At 38.1% G+C, this 21,143-nt stretch overlaps 1 protein-coding gene and 1 long non-coding RNA gene across 3 annotated transcripts in view; one reads left to right on the top strand and one right to left on the bottom strand.

The window, feature by feature from the left end:
* Nucleotides 1-19,226, top strand: part of rxraa (retinoid X receptor, alpha a) — a 137,286-nt gene extending 118,060 nt beyond the window's left edge. Inside the window, exons 6-11 of one of the 2 annotated variants that reach the window (XM_051093049.1) lie at nt 2,998-3,167; nt 11,225-11,354; nt 13,539-13,671; nt 16,111-16,202; nt 17,085-17,190; nt 17,747-19,226. In XM_051093049.1, the coding sequence (XP_050949006.1) occupies nt 2,998-3,167; nt 11,225-11,354; nt 13,539-13,671; nt 16,111-16,202; nt 17,085-17,190; nt 17,747-17,894 (779 nt within the window). In that variant the 3' untranslated portion in view covers nt 17,895-19,226. Of the gene's footprint in view, nt 1-2,982; nt 3,168-11,224; nt 11,355-13,538; nt 13,672-16,110; nt 16,203-17,084; nt 17,191-17,746 lie in introns of both variants that reach the window. The other variant, XM_051093048.1, reaches the window with a different exon arrangement.
* Nucleotides 646-3,942, bottom strand: LOC127152409 (uncharacterized). The gene is made up of 3 exons (XR_007825070.1): nt 3,846-3,942; nt 853-973; nt 646-769 (listed from the first exon to the last, which is right to left on the bottom strand). It is a non-coding gene; the product is annotated as an uncharacterized LOC127152409 (long non-coding RNA).
* Nucleotides 19,227-21,143: the final 1,917 nt, after the last annotated feature.

The raw sequence follows: 21,143 nt of genomic DNA, 5'->3' as shown, positions 1-21,143 counted from the left end.
ATTCATTTTTTAACGAGTAAAATTTTAGACAAGAATTTTGGACCTTAAGTCAAATGATTTGTGATCTGTGCACCGAGTCCTGATCTGAAGTTATATGGTTCTTCAGAGCATAGATCGCAAATCATTTGATTTAGATCGGAGCTTCAGAGTGGGTTCGCAAATCTTTTGCTTTAGATCGAAACTTCGGAGCACTGATTGCAAATCATTTGATTCGGATCAGGATTTCAGTGCAGGTTCACGAATTATTAATATTTTTTTAAATAGTAGAAAATATCAACGGCAGTTGACAACGAAACTAAGAAAAAAAATAGTATACACACATACTATCTGTCTATCTATCTATCTATCTATCTATCTATCTATCTATCTAAGATTTTTAAAACAACACTAAGTTGAACTCAGGTTAGTGTCTTTGCAAGCAGTCAGACAAGTTTGGCCATATAAATGATTTATTATGGCTATAGATTGCATAGCCAACATCCAGTCCCCATCCCAGATCTCTAGCTCTTGTTTGATGTGAGAGAGTAAATCCTCCCCTTGTAGACGAAAAGAGAGCACTGTGTTCATACGTACATGACGTCTTGCTCTCACACCCACTGTCTATGACCTTAACGCAACCTTTCGTCTCTTTTATTTATATCATCACTGCCTCTTTCAAGGATATGATCATTTGCTTGCGTTCGCCTCTTTCTGTAACCCATAAGCTCGCGCTGTACCCCGAGGCGCAGGAGAGCTGGGCCACGCTCGTCCCAAAAAGAGCTGAGCGAATCTGCAGAAAAACAGGATTAAATGAATTTATGCTCTCCTTCTCTCCAGGGGAAATAAAGCTAACGTGATTTCAGCCCCTCTCACCTCTCTCTGACTCCTGGCGAAGTATTTTACCCTTGGGCTGACCTCCAGACAGCACTTTCCGTAAAGCAGAATCCCCCCTCATTTCAGAACCCCTCCGCTGCTACGATACCTCTGTGATTCTCTGTTGAGGAAAATAACGAAGGGTTAGGGAAAGGAGAAGGTTTAGTGTTTGTGTGTTTGAATGTGCTGTGAAGAGGGACTGGTTTTGGAGTGTTTTGGATGAACTGTGCTTGGCACACATGCGCTCTAACCACAGGGGCTTGGATTGTGGTTAATGCAGCTCTGGCCACAGTGAGACTGACTGACTGTTCAGCACTAACCACTTCCTGTTTCCCTGAGCTGATCAAATGTCTGATCTGTTGGAGGAACCCACAGAGACATGAAACATGTTACAAAACATCACATTCTGTCATGCAACGAAGTTAGATTAGCTTATTTCCAAACCCGTTAGACCGTTCATCTTTGGAACACAAATTAAGATATTTTTGATGAAATCCAAGAGCTTTCTGATCCTGCATAGACAGCAACGGAACTACCACGTTCAAGGCCCAGAAGGGTAGTAAGAACATCAGTAAAACAGTCCATGTGATATCAGTGCTTCAGCCGTAATGATATTACGAAGCTATAAGAATACTCTTGTGCACAAAGAAAATCAAATAACAACTTCATTCAACCATTTCTGCTGACTCAGGAGCCAGCGTTCTGACGCAGAATGTGCACGCTGTACGTAAAACAGTCTTCGTGTCTGAAGATTTCACAATTTTTTTTTTTTTGCCCAGCTTTACTTATTTAAAACAATATACAGACAATGAACTAAGAGAGATAGATGTTCTACGTCAGACATTGCGGTCTATGCAGGGTCAGAAAGCTTTGAGGTTTTTATCAAAAATATCTTAATTTGTGTTCTGAAGATAAACGAAGGTCTTACGCATTTGGAACGACATGAGGGTGAGTAATTAATAACAGGATTTTCAGTTTTGGGTAAACTATCCCTTTTATACAAGTCAATATTGTCCAGATAATATTTTAATTATTTTCTTTATACTTGGGTAAAGTAATAATACTGTATATTAAGCCAGTTGTCTATTTTTTCACAATATCCTGCTTTTTCTGACATTAGGTCAAAAATGCATGATATTTTATAAAGTGGATAATCATATTTGAGAGTCTGTTATATCTGGAGATCAAGTACAGTTGAGGTCAAAAGTTTACATACACCTTGCAGAATATGCAAAATGTTAATTATTTTACCAAAATAAGAGGGATCATACAAAATCCATGTTGTTGTTTTTTTTTTTTATTTAGTACTGACCTGAATATGATATTTCACATAAAAGATGTTTACATATAGTACACAAGAGAAAATGCATGCATTAAGAGAGAGAGGGGGAGGGGGAGGTGAAAACTTTCGAACATAATAAAGATATTTACATTTTTTGCATTTTGTTTATTTTTTTCATTTAGTACTGCCCTTTAGAAGCTACAAAAGATAGTTACATGCTTCCCAGAAGACAAAATGAGTTAGAGTTTTCACCCCCCGGCTCTTAATGCATCGTGTTTCCTTCTGGAGCATCAGTTGAGTTTGAACCTTCTGTAATAGTTGCATATGAGTCCCTCAGTTGTCCTCAGTGTGAAAAGATGGATCTCAAAATCATACAGTCATTGTTGGAAAGGGTTCAAATACACAAATGCTGAAAAACCAAAGAATTTGTAGGGCCTGAAGGATTTTTCTGAAGAAAAGCAGGCAGTTGAACTGTTCAGGACAAACAAGGTACTCATGAACAACTATCACTAAATAAAAAAAAAAAAAAAAACACACACACAACAGTGGATCATCAGATAACAACACAGTTTTAAGAATGAAGTGTATGTAAACTTTTGAATGGGTTAATTTTTGTAAATTCAACTATTATTTTTTTTGTGGACTATATGTAAACGTCTTATTTAGGCCAGTACTAAATTAAAAATAACATGCGTTTTGTATGATCCCTCTTATTTTGCTAAAATAATTAACATTTTGCAGATTCTGCAAAGTGTATGTAAACTTTTGTTCTCAGCTGTATTTGCTTGATATCAGTTTGTATGTGTGATGATTTTTTTTGATTGACCAACTGTAGTGACCGTGACTAGTATTGTTACATACAGCCGTTCAGGAGGAGCGCCAGCGAGCCAAGGACCGCAACGAGAACGAGGTGGAGTCGACCAGCAGTGCGAACGAAGACATGCCTGTGGAGAAGATTCTGGAGGCGGAGCTTGCCGTGGAGCCCAAGACGGAGACTTACATTGAGACCAATGTACCGATGCCCTCGAATTCGGTAAGTGACATATCTTCCTCTTTATGCTCTGAAAAGCCTGGGGAACCACCTCAGGTTTACTGGACAAGCCGAGAACCCCCTGTATACTTAAACAGACCCTTGAGATACATTGAAAAACTGGGTTTGTGGGTTGGAGCTTTGTAGAATTGTTTACCTCTCAGAGCTCATGCAAGAAACTCTTTCTGTCCCCAAATAGTTTGTTGACTTTTCTGTTTCTGTCAAACAATCAAAGACGACAAAGGCTGTCCCATTTCAAAAATCTCCTTCAGAAGCAGCCTTGAAATGCGTCCTTCGTTTCCTGGGCCATGAAGGATATTACAGACTATCCCAGTGTTTTGTTATTCTGCTTAATATTGCAAACTGCTATTTTGTATCACATTGCTGCAATTATAAAAACACTGGTTTGTAGCAGAGTTTTACCGTTTACTGTACTTTGGTATTCTTCTAGTTATTTATCTATAGCAGCGAATAATTCTTAAGTCTCACACACTGACAGAAAATGGCTTACATCTTGTCCATCACTTAAACTTTATGCAGTTCAGTGAAATTTGTGCTAACTTTGAGGCTCAGTGTGTCAGAGCACGTATGTTACGCATCCAACTTCTTAATCTGTTTTAATGGAGTTTTGGTTGGTAATTCCCTGCGAGAAGCAGAGCAAGATAAAGTTGTTGAATTTACCTGTGCGCTGTGAAGTCTCCCTCCCTCGTCTAGTCACCATGACAAATCAGCACCACTAAAGTGATCATTGGCTCCACTTTCCAGCATTGTTTGAATAATGAAATACTTTGACAGTCCCCGGGAGCTTTCAGCCTGCCGTCAGCAACCAAGGAGAGTTTTCTCGTGCAGGAAGAGTGGTAGAACAGGAGGAGGATAGAGGAGGAGAGAGAGAGACAGAGTTGGGGCGGTTGAGTGCGTCTTTTGGGACTGCTCTGTACTGAAGCGAAAATGTTCTGGAAGCTGTTATGTGAGTAAATGGGGGTTATTTCGGGAAGATGAAGATGTGTGGGAACAGAGGACCGACGTTTGGGGAAAGGTAGCGAGACGAGGGAGAACATAAGGCCTGTCATGAGGGAGAAGCTGCCAGGCTTTACATTAGAAAGCACTCAGTTATTGAGTCGCTATCTTGGTTGGGTTCGTCACGCTGTATCTCCAGTAGGGGGCTCTTTTTTTGTGCGAGCTGAGGCTAACCAAGGTTATTATTGTTTTGCGTTATTATATATGTTGTTTATTATTATATTTAGCTTTGAGCTCAAAGTAGTTATTGTTTTAAAATATTTAGAACTTTTTTCATTTCAGCTTTGAGTAGTTTCGTTTTTATTCTGTTCTTTTATTCTATTTTTTTATTCTTTATTCTATATATTCTATTTATTCTTTATTCTATATATATTATATAATATATATTTGATATAAACATATATATACTACTGTTCAAAAGTTTTGGAATTTTAAGTGTATTTTATTCTAATCAAAGTTGTATTTATTTGATCAATAATCTGGAAGAAAAACTGTAATATTATGAAATATTATTGCAATTCAAAATAATGGTTTACCATTTTAATATACTTTAAAACATATTTTATTCCTGTGATGCATTTCAGCATCAGTACTCCAGTCTTTAGTGTCACATGATTAATATGCTGATTTATTATCAATATTGGAAACAGTTTTTGCTGCTTAATATTTATTTTTGGAAACTGACTTTTTTTCAGGATTCTTTGATACAAAAAAAAAAAAAAGAATATATTAAAAAAAAAAAGAAAGAAAGAATTCTATTGTAACAATATATACTACCATTCAAATGTTTAGGGGTTGGTCATTTATTTATTTTTGAAAGACATTTTAAAACTAACTTTTTATTTTTTAACTTTTTATTCATCAAAGAATCTTGAAAATAGTATCACAGGTTCCAAAAAAAATGTTAAGCAGCAAAAACTGAAAAAACAAATCAGACCAAAATCAGCATATTGTTAATAAATCAGAATATTTTCTGAAAGAAAATGTAAAACTGGAGCAATGAATGAAAACTCAGCTTTACATCACATGAATAAATTATATTTTACAGTATATTAAAATAGAAAATTTTTAATGTAAATTTTAATTGTTTTTTAACTGTATTTTTGATCAAATAAATGCAAATCGTTAATGAGCAGAAGAAATGTCTTTAAAAAACATTTTAAAAATCCTACTGATCCCAAACTTTTGAATAGCAGTAATTTATTTTATTTCTTTAACAAAAAAAATGTAAATAATAATCCTTTTTGTTTTGTTTTTTTTTATCCCATGTGAGTTTTATTTTTTATTTTAAATTCAACATGGATAAGCTAGATTGGGTTAATTACATTTGAATTTAAAATGCACAAATTTATCAAAAGATCTCATAAATATCACTTCGAGTATCATTGGTTTTATCCTTTGCTGTAGCTCCCGGGCAGAAATGGTAACACTGTCTTAAACGCAAATGATATTTTAAAAATGTGTCCGACAATTATAAACAAATAACTATTTTCATGTTACAGTCCATAGATGTCATAAATATCACCACGTTAAGTATCATTAGTGTCATTCGCTATTGCTCCCAGGCGAACACAGTGACGTTGTGTCTTAACATGCCAAAATTCTCAGCATGTGCACTGACAGTTATTTTCATAGTTTAAACATTACAGCCTAACTCATCCTGCTGGCGGTAGATGATGCTTTAATACAGGATATTAAAGAAAATAATGATGCCGTCTAGAGTTGGACAGCAGGGAGACACTTTACTGGAATGTGTAGCTCTTTCTTGGCCGGCAGTCAGAGGTATCGTCTCCCCCGCTCAGCCGGCTCCTTCCCGCTGTCCCCGGAGCTCCCCTTCTGTCTGTGCTCTTTTGGAAGCCACTGCCCCATGTGCTAATTAATCAGAGGACCTCGGCCCGGGAGTGCAGCTCATGAATGGGCCGCCACTGCTGCTTAATGGCTGGGGTTTGGCCAAGCTGAATGAAGTGTGTTTATCTCATGGTGACCTAGAACAGGAGTTAAACAGGCGTTAGTAACATGCCTCCAGTTAGGCAGCGAAGGGCTGCCTTCAAAGGAGGAGAATATGGTCCCGTTCTCTCTCTAATTCTCTTTTTTGCCTAATTTTCTCGAACTATTTATTTAAGTAAAAAAATATTAATAATGAATTTAAAGCGATAGTTCACACACAATTTAAAATTCTGTCATTAATTACTCACCCTTAAACTCATAATACTCATAATGTTTACAGTATCGCAATGTATTGCAGCATATCCTTCACAACCTCTGAATCGTGATACGTATTGTATCGCCAGATTCTTGGCAATACACAGCCCTAATAAGACCTTCGTTCATCTTCAGAACACAAATTAAGATATTTTTGATAAAATCCAAAAGCTTTCTGACCCTTCACAGACAGGAATGCAACTGAAACGTTCAAGACCCGGAAAGGTAGTAAGAACATTGATAAAATAATAACTGACACACAGGAAGTGTTTCTGCGACAGAGATATGTCACGTGAGCTTGCAGACGTCTCGTTCATCTGTAAATCCAGACTGCTTTTTCCCTCTCTGTTGTCACGCAACAATAATATAGTTTAAGCAGACAATGAAAAATTTAAACGTCTCTCATCTCTCCTCCTCAAGTGATAAAAATTTCATAGTGCGATATGCAAGCGCGGCGTTTCTGCGAGAGCCCGGGACCAGGATCTGCTGTGAATAATGCAGGCCGAATGCTTTTCATTCAGCGGGAACAAAAACAGCCGTTGTTTTGTGATGGTCATGAAGAGAATGTTATCAAAGCGTCTCCTTGAATCTGAAAAAGTCGTCATCACTCGTGCCCCGGGGCTAGCGTTTGCCCCGCTCCACTGAATCTCACAAGCAAATCATATGGCTGACTGTATTCACACTAAAGAAATCATTCATGGTGGTTTTTACTTCTTTCATCAACTACTTATTTTCTGCTACTTGGATACATTTTAGTCTAGATCAAGTGACCTTGGATATGGATATAATGGATGCATAACCCTCATTTACATAATAAAAGGCATAAAAAAGCCATTAAAATCATTATTAATGGGCCATTCTGAAGAAATGGTGCAAACTGATGTCCCACAACTAAAAAACACATTTAAAAAACATTTAAGTATTTAAGTCTTAGATGTTTACTAAGATCCTTCTATTATCTGTTGAAACCCACAATAATATTTCAAATATTAGTAAGCTTAATATATTTAAAATCATCATGTATTGGGTACTCTTAATTGGGAGGTGGCTGTCCCCAACCCTAACCCCTAAATGTACAAACATTTGCATTTTTGGATTTTCAAGACGTTTCCAACTCTGACTTTAGACCAGTTCTGTAGAATGGCCTTTATATTCATGTATTTGTACATTTATATAAATGCAGTAAAAATATTTTATTTATTAATGTGGGAAATACAGTAAAACATTTACCTGAACTTTAGGTTTATTTAAAGTTAATGTTGTTTTTTGTTTAACTAATTTGACCATTTTTTCACACAAATTTGTTAAAGATCAAATAATAATGGGCAGAGCCCCACTGCAGTACCACCATGGACGCCCTGTTAACGACTTAAATTACAGAAATCCTTACATTTATTTTAGTTTATCATGCTATATTTAGATTCGTGGATCTTTTTGTTTGTTTCTTTATAAGCCAGGTATTTAGCAGCCTCAATTTTTGGGTCATTTTTGGTTGTTTTGTTGAAGAAACGAGGTCAGTGTAAACAGAGCCAAGATAGCTATTCATCATTCATGAGTATTACCGTGTTTAACGAGAACTCTGGGAGTTGTATTCTTTTGCGGAGTGTCAGTCTCTTCATCACTTCGCTTGCCTTTGTATTTTTTTTTTTTGGTGAATAAATTATCTATTAGTTTATGTATTTGTTAAAGAACATGGCAGGAACTGTTGCACCGAGGAGGATCGCCTGCATGTCCCCGATCAGCCGCGGAAATATTCATAAGCTGCATCTGTTTTCGGAGAGATGGCTTTGTGTCGGGCTAACAGTTTGCCATCTCCAGCTTCTGCCTTTGATCTGCTCCTGTTGTCAGTGCGAGTTTTAAACAGCCACTTAAATACTGTAGAGGGGAAACATTCAACACTTTCACAGGATTCTCCTGAGAATTCTCGTGTTGTGATGCAAAATCACGGAAGAGCCCACTGTTTATCTGTCATCAGTCATTTCCCAAAGTAGTAACTGTGGAGAGGCTTCTTGCCTCTGTTAATGGCCGCAAAGTGGTTTCTCCAAGTATTCGGACACTTGAGTTAAACAAATGTCTGAATATCATTACATCACCCATGCAAAATAAAAAGAGGCATCTACAAATCTAATGATTTTAGAGCTTTTCTCAGAACTGACTGACTGTATGATTTTAAGATCCATCTTTTCATACTGAGGACAACTGAGGGACTCATATGCAACTATTACAGAAGGTTCAAACACTCACTGATGCTTCAGAAGGAAAGATAATGCGTTAAGGGTGTGTTCACACTTGTCATGTTTGGTTCGATTAAAACAAACTCTAGTGCGATTGCTCTATTAGTGCGGTTCATTTGAGTAAGTGTGAACGCTGCCATCCGAACCCTGGTGCGCACCAAACAAACAGACTGAGACCGCTAAAAAAGATGGGTCATGGTCCACTTTCAAATGAACACTGGTGCGGATTGAATGAAATATGAACACAACATGGACCAAAGACTTCTAAACGAACCAGAAACAGTGACGACAAGAACCAAAAAAAGTGATGACACGACGTGATGCTATGCGACATGATTTCACGTAGAGAGCAAGCAGTGTATCCAAAACAAAATAAGCAGAGGGCAAGGAAGTAAAGTGCCTTTTAGGAGCTCTTTGTGAGTTTGCAGGTAGTGAAAATAAAACCTCATACACGCAACAATGAACACGCTTAGACCAGCAGACGACTGAAAACAACTGATGGACTCATATGCAACTATTACAGAAGGTTCAAACACTTACTGATGCTTCAGAAGGAAACACAATGCATTAAGAGCCAGGGGGTGAAAACTTTTGGAATTTGAAGATCAGGGTAAATTGAACTTATTTTGTCTTCTGGGAAACATTCTGTAGCTTCCGAAGGGCAGTACTAAATGAAAAAATACGATATTTAGTCAAAATAAGAAAAATGTACACTTTGGTCAAAAGTTTTCGCCCCCGGGTCTTAATGCATCATGTTTCCTTCTTAAGCATCAGTAGCATATGAGTCCCTCAGTTGTCCTCAGTGTGAAAAGATGGATCTCAAAATCATACAGTCATTGTTGGAAAGGGTTCAAATACGCAAAAAAAATGCTGAAATTCCAAAGACCTTGTGGGACCTAAAGAATTTTTCTCAAGAACAACGAGGAGTTTAACTGTTCAGGACAAAGAAGGGACTCATAAACAACTATCGCCAAACAAAAAAACATATGTATGTCTTTTTTTTTTAACTGAGCAATTTTTTTTTTTTGAACTACAGACCGTTAGATTTCAGTGACAGCGGCTGATATATTGACCCATTCAGAAGCTCTTGACTCATAATTGTGGTGTCACTGTGTCGAACCTATTAATAAACTTCCTGCACTGCACCCGAGTGAATCTAGCAGGCTGCCAAAAGTGAGGTCAGGATTTTCCAAGAATGCACACCCCCTCCCACTAATAATTTTGATAAATATGAATATAATTTTTATCCCTCTGTGTTTGTTTTCTTAAAAACTATTTGTCCTTTTGCCCGCTGCAATGTCCTGTTGATGTTTTTCAACGCCTTCCCTTTTGACACTTGAGTTGAAAAACGGCACTCAATATCTATTTGTTCCCGTCCTTTCAGAAAACCCTCTCCTGCTGCTTTTCCTCTCTCCTGCGCTCGTTCGCTCTCTCTCCCGCACTCCATTGACTCAGTCTTTCATCTTATAAAACAAAGCAGCGTATCTATCCCTCCCTTGGCTTCACGCAACGTGAAGCTGGAATCATCTAGGCCATTTTTCATATCTCTCATTTGTCCTCTCTCTTTGATGGAGCCGGAGCGTTCCGCATCGAGACGTGCTAATAGACTCAGATCTGCAGGAGGCATTAAAGGCAACTTGCCGTACGCAAACTCCCTCGTGTGACGTTACTCACAAAGGCATTTTCAAGAACAATGCGTGTGTTTTGACCACAACAAACATGTTAATCTCTGGGTCCTTTAAATGTTTGGGAATGAGCAAATATGTCAAAGTGAATTTAGTTCCAGGGAGCTTCCTGCAGGAAAGGCCTGCTTAGAAAGGGAGTCATTTTTTAGCACCAGCTCTCGGCAGGTATTTCCTGCGCAGGCCGGGGCAAAAGCACTGTTTGTTTTGTCTTCCTGTTCACTTCTGTTCTGAGTGGATTAGTTCCCGTGTGTGGGGCCGAGGAGAACAGTAGCAATCCTGAGTGATAAACCTACCCTCAAATGTCTGCCATTAAACAGATGGGATATTATTTAGATAGCTAGCTATAAACGTGTCAACAGTTAAGTAATTTTAACTAACCATGCCTCTCCATGAAACTAGTTTTAGCATGACAACTCTGTGAAGATTTTAGCATGGTAATGAATATGACAATGTTAATGTATTTGGTCTTGGCAGAAAAAGTCTGCCCATCGCAGATCTATACAGGTGGAGCTGGGGAGGTGGAGGGTTTCAGAGGAACTCTAGTGAATGCTAACCAGGCTTTTAAATGTAAAGCAGAAAGCTCATTGGTTGCGTATGCAATATGAACCAGCTTGTGCTGAGTAGTTTAACGCTGTGAATATCATCAGTCTCCATCAGCCTGTGCCATCTAGAGTTTCATGACAGAACTTTCAGCACTTGAGCTGAAAGTGAAAACTTATTGAATACGACAGCAGATTATGCTAATGCAAGCACTATTTGTGTCAGCACTGAGAATGCAGTGTGTACTTGGATTGCGTTCTGAAATATTTTAAAACATGACTGTCTGAAATCAAACTTATGTAGCTTAGAAGTGTGTGAATTTGTTTTTCTGATATTTGGACAGAACAATGTATGACACCTGTGTTTTTGTTTCCTCCACCAGCCCAATGATCCAGTCACAAACATCTGTCAGGCCGCAGACAAGCAGCTCTTCACTCTAGTGGAATGGGCCAAGAGGATCCCGCATTTTTCCGAGCTCCCGCTGGATGACCAGGTCATTCTTCTACGAGCAGGTCAGTTGAAGAGTATAAATGGACAGATGCACACTAACACTTAAAAGACCGTTTACTTACATAATATTTGTTACCCTGGACCACAAAACCAGTCTTAAGTAGCATGGGTATATTTGTAGCAAGAGCCAAACATACATTGTATGGGTCAAAATGATCCATTTTTGTTTTATGCCAAAATCATATTAAGTAAAGATCATTTTTAATTAGTAATATGCATTGCTAAGAACTTTGGAGGTGATTTTCTCAGTATTTAGATTTTTTTTGCACCCTCAGATTCCAGATTATCAAATAGTTGCATCTCGACCAAATATCGTCCTATCCTAACAAACCATACAGATGTTTTTCTAAGGTGTATAAATCTCAATTTCAAAAAATTGACCCTTATGACTGGTTTTGTGGTCCTGGGTCACATTTAATTAGTTTTAAAAGTTGAACTGCTACTACAGGTGTTTTTCAAAACCTAGTTTAGTGCCTATCTAGACTGCATTGTAGCATTTTACCTACTTGGACAACATGTTAGGATTCAAAAGTGCATTTGAAAGTCTAAAAATTCCTGAAATTGCAAAAACTTCCATGAATCAGGGCATTCTTAATTTTAATTTTTTTTTTACTTTTAGTTTATACAGTTTATTTCAAACTCTAGTAAGCTGGCTTTTTAGACAGCATTCTAGTGTTCTGTCTACATAGATAACATCCTGGGTTCGAAATGTGACTATGCTCAAAAATGCCTACATTTTTTCTTATGTCATTGCGTCGTTGCATTAGATACACGCAGAATAAAATTATTTACGTTTTTTAATTAATTATTCCATTTTATTTTATTTAAATGTTCAACATTTGATAATTAAACCTAAAAATGGTTTGAACAACTTATAAATAATTTTTTTTCTTTATTTTTTTAGTGATTCTTAATTTTTTGCAAGATGCTTATATTTGGAAAACGTATGTTGTATGTTGTAAGTTCAGTTCACCCAGAAATTTCTGTCATTAATTACTCACCCTCATCTTGTTCCAAACCTGTAAGACCTTCGTTCGTCTTCAGAACACAAATTAAAATATTTTTTTTTTTAAATCTGAGAGCTTTCTGAACCTCCGTAGACAGCAAGGGTCCTACCACGTTCAAAATGTAAGGCCATCGATAAAGTAGTCCATGTGACATTAGTGGTTCAATGCAGAGAAGAATTGTTGAATAAAGTTATTATTTTAGTTTTTTTTGCGCACAAAAAGTATTCTTGAAGCTTAATAAAATTACAATTGAACCACTGATGTCACATAGACTATTTTGTTGATGTTTTTGGTACCTTTCTGGGCCTCGAACGTGAAAGGGAACCTGTCTATGGAGGGTTAGAGAGCTCTTGGATTTCATCAAAAATATCTTAATTTGTGTTCCGAAGACAAACAAAGGTCCTACAGGTTTAGAACAACATGAGGGTGAGTAAGTAATGACAGAATTGACATTTTTGGGTGAACCACCCCTTTAAAGCTAGTGTGTTGCCCACATAGACTAGACTCAAGGTTCTAAATATATCTTTGATACCCAAAAATGCTGTCTGGGTTGCCAGTTTTTTGGAAAAGGCAGGGAAAGGCATTGTGGTTTTTGTGGCGTAAAAGTGCTTTTATATAAAACTGAATGTAAAATATTAAAAAAGGGGGAAATGAAGTCTCTATGAGTAATATAGTGCTAACTAAAAGGGGCAGGTGTCCTCACTTAGTTACAGTACACCACTGATGTGAGGAAAGTCAGTTGTTCTGTCGCAACAGTTTATGCGTACAGCGTCAGATTCACAAGTGAGTTTCTAAAAAGTTGACAAAGTATGAGCAAGACAAATAGATGTTCTGTAGACCAGCATTCTACAAATAAACTGCTTCGCTGTTAATTTCCTTTATGCCCCATTGTATTAGCGAGTCATGCTTATCTTCTCAGAACAAGCTGAAGAGCATGTTAAGAGGGTCTTCTCTCATTCTCCCTCTCTGAGCTCTCAGGTTTTCTATAAATAACCCCTTTAGTTCTGCTGTCTCACAGATGAAAGCATCTCAGCTTTTCCCAAGCTCAACTCTGGGGAAATGAGGGGAGTGGGGTAGTTGCTAGGCAGACTAGTTAAAGGAGCCCTGTCACTCAGATACTGGCTTAATTCACTCTTTCTGTGTGCAATGTTTTATCATGATTTCATCTGTCTCACTCAGGATGGAATGAGCTCCTCATTGCGTCATTTTCACACCGTTCGATAGCAGTGAAAGATGGGATACTGTTGGCCACAGGATTGCACGTGCACCGGAACAGCGCCCACAGCGCCGGAGTAGGAGCCATATTTGACAGGTTGGAATGATACCTATTATACTCGTCTACTGAAAATTTGTGGATCACCATTGTGTTTCGAAAGGGCTCACCCCCATGTCATTCCAAATCTAAGACCCCGGTTCATCCTCAGAACACAAATTTCAATGAAATCCGAGAGCTTCCTGACCTTGCATCTTCTAGGCCTTGAATGTGTCAGTTGTGTCTATGCAGGCTCAGAAAGCTCTCGGATTTCATCAAACATAGCTATCTAATTTGTGTTTTGAAGATGGATGCAAGTCTCACCAGTTTTGAATGACATGAGGGTGAGTAATTAATGACAGAATTTTCATTTTTGGGTGAACTATCCTGATAAAAAATATATATAATACTATTATATGTTTTGTTTTTGGTAATATATGAGGATTTGGCTATATAGAACGTATTCAAACAGATGATCACACTAGAAATTTTCATGACAAGGGCAGAAGAGGAACCTTGACATTTCTGGCAGCGGAACGCTGAGACAGAAGGGCAGCGAGGAGCGAGCTTTCTATCGATTTACATCGATATTCATTAAATATGCAGCCGCGCTGGCAACAGAGGTCATGCAGAAATGGTCGAGTGCTCAGACAGAAAATGTTAAAGGAAATCCATTTGTGTGTCATTTACGATGAAATCAAAAAATATGGAGGATATACCCAGTGACGCAAAGGGCTTTGCTCTGTATCTGTGCCCACAAAAACCTGAACAATGCTGTGCAATAAAGCTACCATACCATGATGTTATACTCGATGTATTTACACACTTACAGTTGAAGTCAAAAATGTACATACACCTTGCAGAATCTGCAAAATGTTAATTATTTTACCAAAATAAGAGGCATCATACAAAATGCATGTTGTTTTTTTCTTTAGTACTGACCTGGATAAGATATTTCACACAAAAGATGTTTACACAGGAGAAAATAATAGTTGAATTTATAAAAATGACCCTGTTCACAAGTTTACATACACTTGATTCTTAATACAGTGTTGTTACCTGAATGATCCACAGATGTGTTTTTTTTGTTTAGTGATAGTTGTTCATAAGTCACTTATTTGTCCTGAACAGTTAAACTGCCCGCTGTTCTTCAGAAAAATCCTTCAGGTCCCACAAATTCGTTGGTTTTTCAGCGTTTGTGTATTTTAACCCTTTCCAACAGCTTCTAAAGGCCAATACTAAAAGAAAAAAAAAAAAATATATTTAGGCAAAATAAGAAAAATGTACACATCTTCATTCTGTTCTTAAGTTTTCACCCCCCGGCTCTTAATGCATCGTGTCTCCTTTCTGAGGAATGGCGGGCAGTTTAACTGTTCAAGATAAACAAGGGACTTCAGGTAACAACACTGTATTAAGAATCAAGTGTATGTAAACTTGTGAACAAAAAACAGTTGTGGAACATATTAAGAATCATGTAAACTTTTGAACAGGGTAATTTTTATACTATTATAAAAACAACTATTATTTTCTCTTTTGGACTAATATGTAAACGTCTTTAATGTGAAGTATCTTATTCAAGTCAGTACTAAATAATAAATAACATGCATTTTGTATGATCCCTCTTATTTTGGTAAAATAATTAACATTTTGCAGATTCTGCAACGTGTATGTAAACTTTTGAGTTCAGCTATTGTTACTGAAAATCAAGACAGAAATACTGATAAAGAAATTCATTACTGTAACAAAAAAGTTGCATTAACGGTAATTGGACATTAACATCCCCTGTTAGGTCTGCAGCGCCATGGTTGAAGACTCTCCGCTCTCTGCGCCCAGAGGCTGCTTTAGTGATTAGAATACGACCGACTCCTCTGGAAGAATGGATTCCAGTGTTAATGCAGCTCGCATTAAGATGCGCAGCCCTGATAATGTTTCTTTATCAGGTCCCCTGCTAGTGACAGCCGTGCCACAAATGAAGTGGATGGTTGACTTAAACACTGGGCTGAAGTTCCCCACCCCTCCACTTATTGTTCCAGGAGGCCAATTCAATTAGAGTGTGTTAAGAGTGGGAACGAGGTTGCCTCGCACCAGTGTGTGTGCCGTCACCCGGTCACGCAGAGGCCAAGCCTGTAGGAGGAGACGTCACCCTCTGGATCAGAGGAAGTGATGCCAATCTAGATGTTTTACTGAGCCATTACTGATATTTGACAGTCACTGCCAGTCAAAGCAGTAATGTAGTAATATCTGCCCACATGCGTCTCATTTCCCAACAGCTGATCGTGTTGCAGTGTCCTTCATTTATAAAGATCAATTGGGGCATTTTTAAGCAGTGGAACCTTTTTTATTTTGCTTTTTATTTGAACATAAACATCAAGGTTTTTACAATGACATGTTTGACAAGGGGTATAACTAAAAATAAATAAATAATAGTAATATTACTATGATGACATCATTATTTTACCTGTTTTCAGTCTTAACCTGTGTGTTTTCTCCTATATTTAGGGTGCTGACGGAGTTAGTGTCCAAGATGAGAGACATGCAGATGGATAAAACAGAGCTAGGGTGCCTTCGAGCCATCGTCCTCTTCAATCCAGGTACTACTGTATCACCCCTTATGACGCTACCAGTCCAAAAATAGTTTCTAATGATAAAAATCGAAAGACTTGAAGCTTAAAAGTGCTATACGTCATTTGTTTGACTGCACCAAATCATAAAAACACCATAATACATTCACACAGATTTAGGAAACCCTAGGCTAAATTCCCATACTTGTTTCTCCACAAAAACAACGCTACGGCCAATTATTCTATATTGAAAATGCACATTCCGTGTTGGAATGTCTGTTGTGTTTTTGTCTGTGTGAAGCGCCCACTGCCATTTTAACCAATAGTATTTTGACACCCAGGGTTGCCAGTTGGTGGAAAACTCAGCGTATTAAAGCCATTGAAGGCAGCAAACGAGTCAGAATTCATAAAACATAAACATAAAATTAGTGTTAGGCTCGTTACCTTCCATTGTCAGTTTCTCTCTGTTTGGTGTCCTCAATCTGGCAACCCACGAGAGCATTGTGTCTGAGGAGGAGGTGGCGGCGGCGAAACAATATTTTGAATTTGGATTACAGTACCCATTTCAACCACTAGCTGTCAATATTATATACTCGTTTGCGATGCATTTTAATGCACTTCAGTGGACATTTAAGTTTTTGCAGTCAATTTTGTAAGCAATTCAAATGCTGTCAATCTCTGTATCTGTTGAACATTTTTAATTTTCTTAACACTGGTCTTTGTACACCAGAGCAAACATTCAATCATCAAGAAACGTTCAGTATTTTGAAGATATTGGTTCAGTTCCATTAATGGTGTTTGAGTGCTGCATTGTTCCTCTGGAACGCCGTATGCTCCAAGGATGTGCTGGAGCACGAAAGTACAGTTCCTACTCCAAAACTCAACTTTGTTATGCATCTTCTACTATTTCAGACTCCAAAGGCCTGTCAAACCCAGGTGAGGTGGAGGCACTGAGAGAGAAGGTCTATGCTTCTCTGGAAGCCTACTGCAAACAGAAGTACCCTGAACAACCTGGAAGGTACAAGAACCACTTCCTGTCTTTCTGCACCGCTGCAGAAAGTACCTGGATGATATATGTGACCCTGGACCACAAAACCAGTCGTAAAGTAGCATGGGTATATTTGTAGCAATAGCCAACAATACAATGTGTGGGTCAAAACTATTGGCTTATCTTTTATGCCAAGTAAAGATCATGTTCCATGATGATATTTTGTAAATTTCCTACTGTAAATATATCAAAACATAACTTTTGATTAGTAATATGTATTGCTAAGAAAAATTTTTTTTTTTCAATATTTACTTTTTTGTTGTTGTTTTTTTTGCACCCTCAGATTCCAGATTTTCAAATAGTTTGACATTTGAAATTTAATCAGCTTTTTATGACTGGTTTTGTGTTCCAGGGTCACATATTGCGATATTTTTTTTGAAGAACATTTCACAGCTTCATACTTCTCAAGTCTTGTTTGATTTCAAAGGTCGTCAGATCTTCAGAGTCGCTGTCAGAGAGCTATCAGATTAATTGTATATCTGTCTTTTGTGGGGGGTTTTTGACGTTTGATTGTTTTCACGTGCAGGTTTGCTAAGCTGTTGCTACGGCTCCCTGCCCTGCGTTCCATTGGACTGAAGTGTTTGGAGCATCTGTTCTTCTTCAAGCTCATAGGGGATACGCCCATCGATACCTTCCTCATGGAGATGCTAGAGGCGCCCCACCAAATGACATAATGACATAACGCCCTCCTGTCGCCGGGGGGGGACGCAAGGGTCTGCCACCCCAAAAGACCCCTTAGAAACTGAACACGTGATACCATTTGCCAGAGCGAGGGAACTTTCAAAACGGCCGCTCAACTCAGCGTTTCCAATACACACAGTCATGGCGTCCATGGGTCTGTTTTATACTTTGTATAAAGATATAAATATATATATAAAACACAATAAGAAAAAAAACAACAATGGACTTCAAGCCCACAGACAACAGTGGACACGGGTGTATTAAACTATCCTTCAATGGGTACATGTATAAAAAAAAATTAGATTTGATCAAGGTGCAGTAATTGCAGGAATCGTGTATGTTAGGATATAATGGGTCTTACGGGAGGGATCCACGGCTGTAATCAGCCTCATTCAGGATTGGATGTGGCCATCCTGGGCTGGCGTGTCTGGGCACATGAAGACTTATGGGAGATGATAAAGCGGGTTTCTAACACAAACGTTGTGTTTCCTAATGGGAGTTGCGAATACAATCCTGCCATTTTCCCCTCAAGCAACCTGTTCCCGATAGAATGTTCTTGTAATTACTGTCAAAAGCGAGTTTGCTCTGAACGAAGGAACCGCGTTCCTTGTCCCAGTTCACCCCGAGCAATAAGGACGTAACTTCTGGATCAGACACGAAGGCTGAATTCAACGTCTAATGAGCCACTCTGAGTTTTGGATTATGATCATTCACACTTTTTCATTACGCACTCAACACAAGCTTTTAAAAATCCAATCTGCCTGTTCTCACAGAGCCCAAGAGGACGCTTATAGTGGACATCCCGCCGCCTATAAGTCACCCACTGTGTCTCGGCTGTATACCAATTCACCTCAAGTGGTTTTCCAAACGAGCTTGACACTTGTACAGTTTATTACAACCAATTCAGTATTGGTATCCTGTATTTTTTTGAATGATTTTTTTCAAAACGTGTGCCGTTACCTCTCTTTCAGTCACGGTATATCGAGTCCTTTGTGTCGCCCGTCCACTCCTGCATCTCAGCATTCAGGTCGTGCAAATGTATTATCATTAGGATGTTTCAAAGCACTTAACCTCGTTTCAAGTCCCTTTGTTGTGTTTTTGGGGCTGTCTTTTTGTTTCCAAAATTTGTAATTTGCCATCTTCAGCATTTTCTTTTTTTTTTTTTCTGTATGCTGCTGCTGCTGCTAAACTATGCATTTAGCATTTTGTTTCCCAAAGACTGTCCATAGTGAGGTTGATTTTTAAAAATCTGGCAACGAAGACCACATGTGAACAACGTTACACCACCAGGACCAAGATTCGGGTTTCTAGCAGTTATAGAAAGAGCAGTACTGGTAGGGAATAAAGGCAATGGGAGAGCTGAGGCTTCCACCTAGAGGTGGAGATGCAGCACTGCAACATTACTTGAATTTTGTACAAGTATTTAATCAGATAAAAATAGCACTTTTACGTGATGTTTGTTTTTGTTTGAGTGCAGTCTCACAGGGGTCTTCAGCAATAGCTTGATTTATATCACTCGAGATGGTTTATTCAGAGTGTAGCCCAACCAATTTCAGTCGATACCGTTTATTAGGATGCCTCTCTGAAAGTCAGCTTTTCGTCCTCTTACCCTCATTTCCTTAGCGTGGCAAATTAATTTGTTATTGGCTTTACTAGACTTTTTAATGGATGAGCGTTTTGGATCGGTATCTTGAAGCCATATTCAGGTTTGAGATCAAAACTGTCTCCTGTTGGAAATGGAGTAATGCAGAAATGATAACCTAGATAGAATTAATACATACGCAAATGCTTTATAACATAAAGCTATATTTTGTCTATATGTAAATGTGTGTATATTTCTAAATATGAAAGTATATAAATCCATTCTTTAAATGTTGTTAAGGGAGCCAAGCGTTTTTCTTAAATTGACTAAAACCAGGCCTAATTGCACTGTTATATTCTCAGATACTAGAAATGTTTTTAATTGCTGAAGCTTTTGTGTTCAGCCTTGAAATACACACACAAAAGAGAAAAAGGAAAATTTTAGACTAATACCAGCAGTTGAGAGCCCTAAGAGAAGATTGTGCACCAGCTCCTTGACTTATGAATCATTTTATGTTCACGAAACCTCAAATATCTTGTTAGTGAAAAAAAGAAATCGAAAGGAACCTGTTGCTTAGCCACTTTTTTCCCTTTTAAACTAGCGAGGATAAACTTTGACCCTGACACAGTCACCGCTTAAGTCGTCACAGAGACAGGACCTTTTAAAAAAACGTTGAGAAAATTATAGGAAAAAATCTATTTTTGTACAAATGTAATTTTATCCCTTGCTTATATATCCTCCCTTCCTTCCTCTTTCTGTGGGCTGTTGTATACATTGTGTAAATGTTGATTTGAAGCGGGAAAAATTCAAATCAGAGCTTTTGGAAGTGGATTGTGTGAGGGATGATGTCAACTCCGACACCTTCGCCCTTTTCACCTTGCCTTTTGGTTTCCTTCTTTCGCCATCTCAAAGAGAAGGACTGTCCTCTCATCATATTTTGTCTTATTTTTAAGGAAATGAAAAAGTCATCTGTTCTACTTTGTGGGCTGTTCTTTGATGTTTTGTCTTTCAATCAAATTAAACGTCTAATTAAAAAAAACACGATGCGTGTTATGTCTTCACTAAACTAGTTGGAACCAGTGTAGTAAGGAAGTTTTTGCCTGATGGGATAAAAAATAATGCGTGAAAGTCGTGGTACTCTCGATAATGGCGGGAGACGCGGTGACGCGCAAGAGAAGAATTGTCGAATAAAGTCGTAATTTTAGTTTTCTTTGTGCACAAAAAGTATTCTCATAGCTTTGTAGAATTACGGTTGAGGCACTGATGTCACATGGACTATTTTAACGATGTCCTTACTATCTTTTTGAGTCTGGGAACATCTGAGGTACATTGCTGTCCATGCAATCTCTCAGATTTCAATCAGGGTTGCCAGGTTTTCACAGCAAAACCTGCCTAATTGCTACTCAAAACTAGCCCGAAACTACGTTTGAGAGGGGTCCCCAGTAAAAATCGCGTTCTGGGGGTTAAAATACACATTTTTTTTGTCTGGGTTCCCCTGATAAATTTGTATTTCAGGGGCTAACTATAATGATATAATTGGGGTCGCTTCAACCCGTGGACATCAAAAACAAGCGGCAATAGTGTTAGGTCACGTTCACACTGTCTGTTTTTGAGATTGACAACCGTATTTACTTACAGGTTGTGAGTCCTGAAAATTTAC

Source organism: Labeo rohita, chromosome 21, assembly GCF_022985175.1.
Source record: "Labeo rohita strain BAU-BD-2019 chromosome 21, IGBB_LRoh.1.0, whole genome shotgun sequence".
In the NCBI taxonomy this organism is placed as follows: domain Eukaryota; kingdom Metazoa; phylum Chordata; class Actinopteri; order Cypriniformes; family Cyprinidae; genus Labeo; species Labeo rohita.
This window is presented reverse-complemented; position numbering and strand designations above follow the sequence as displayed.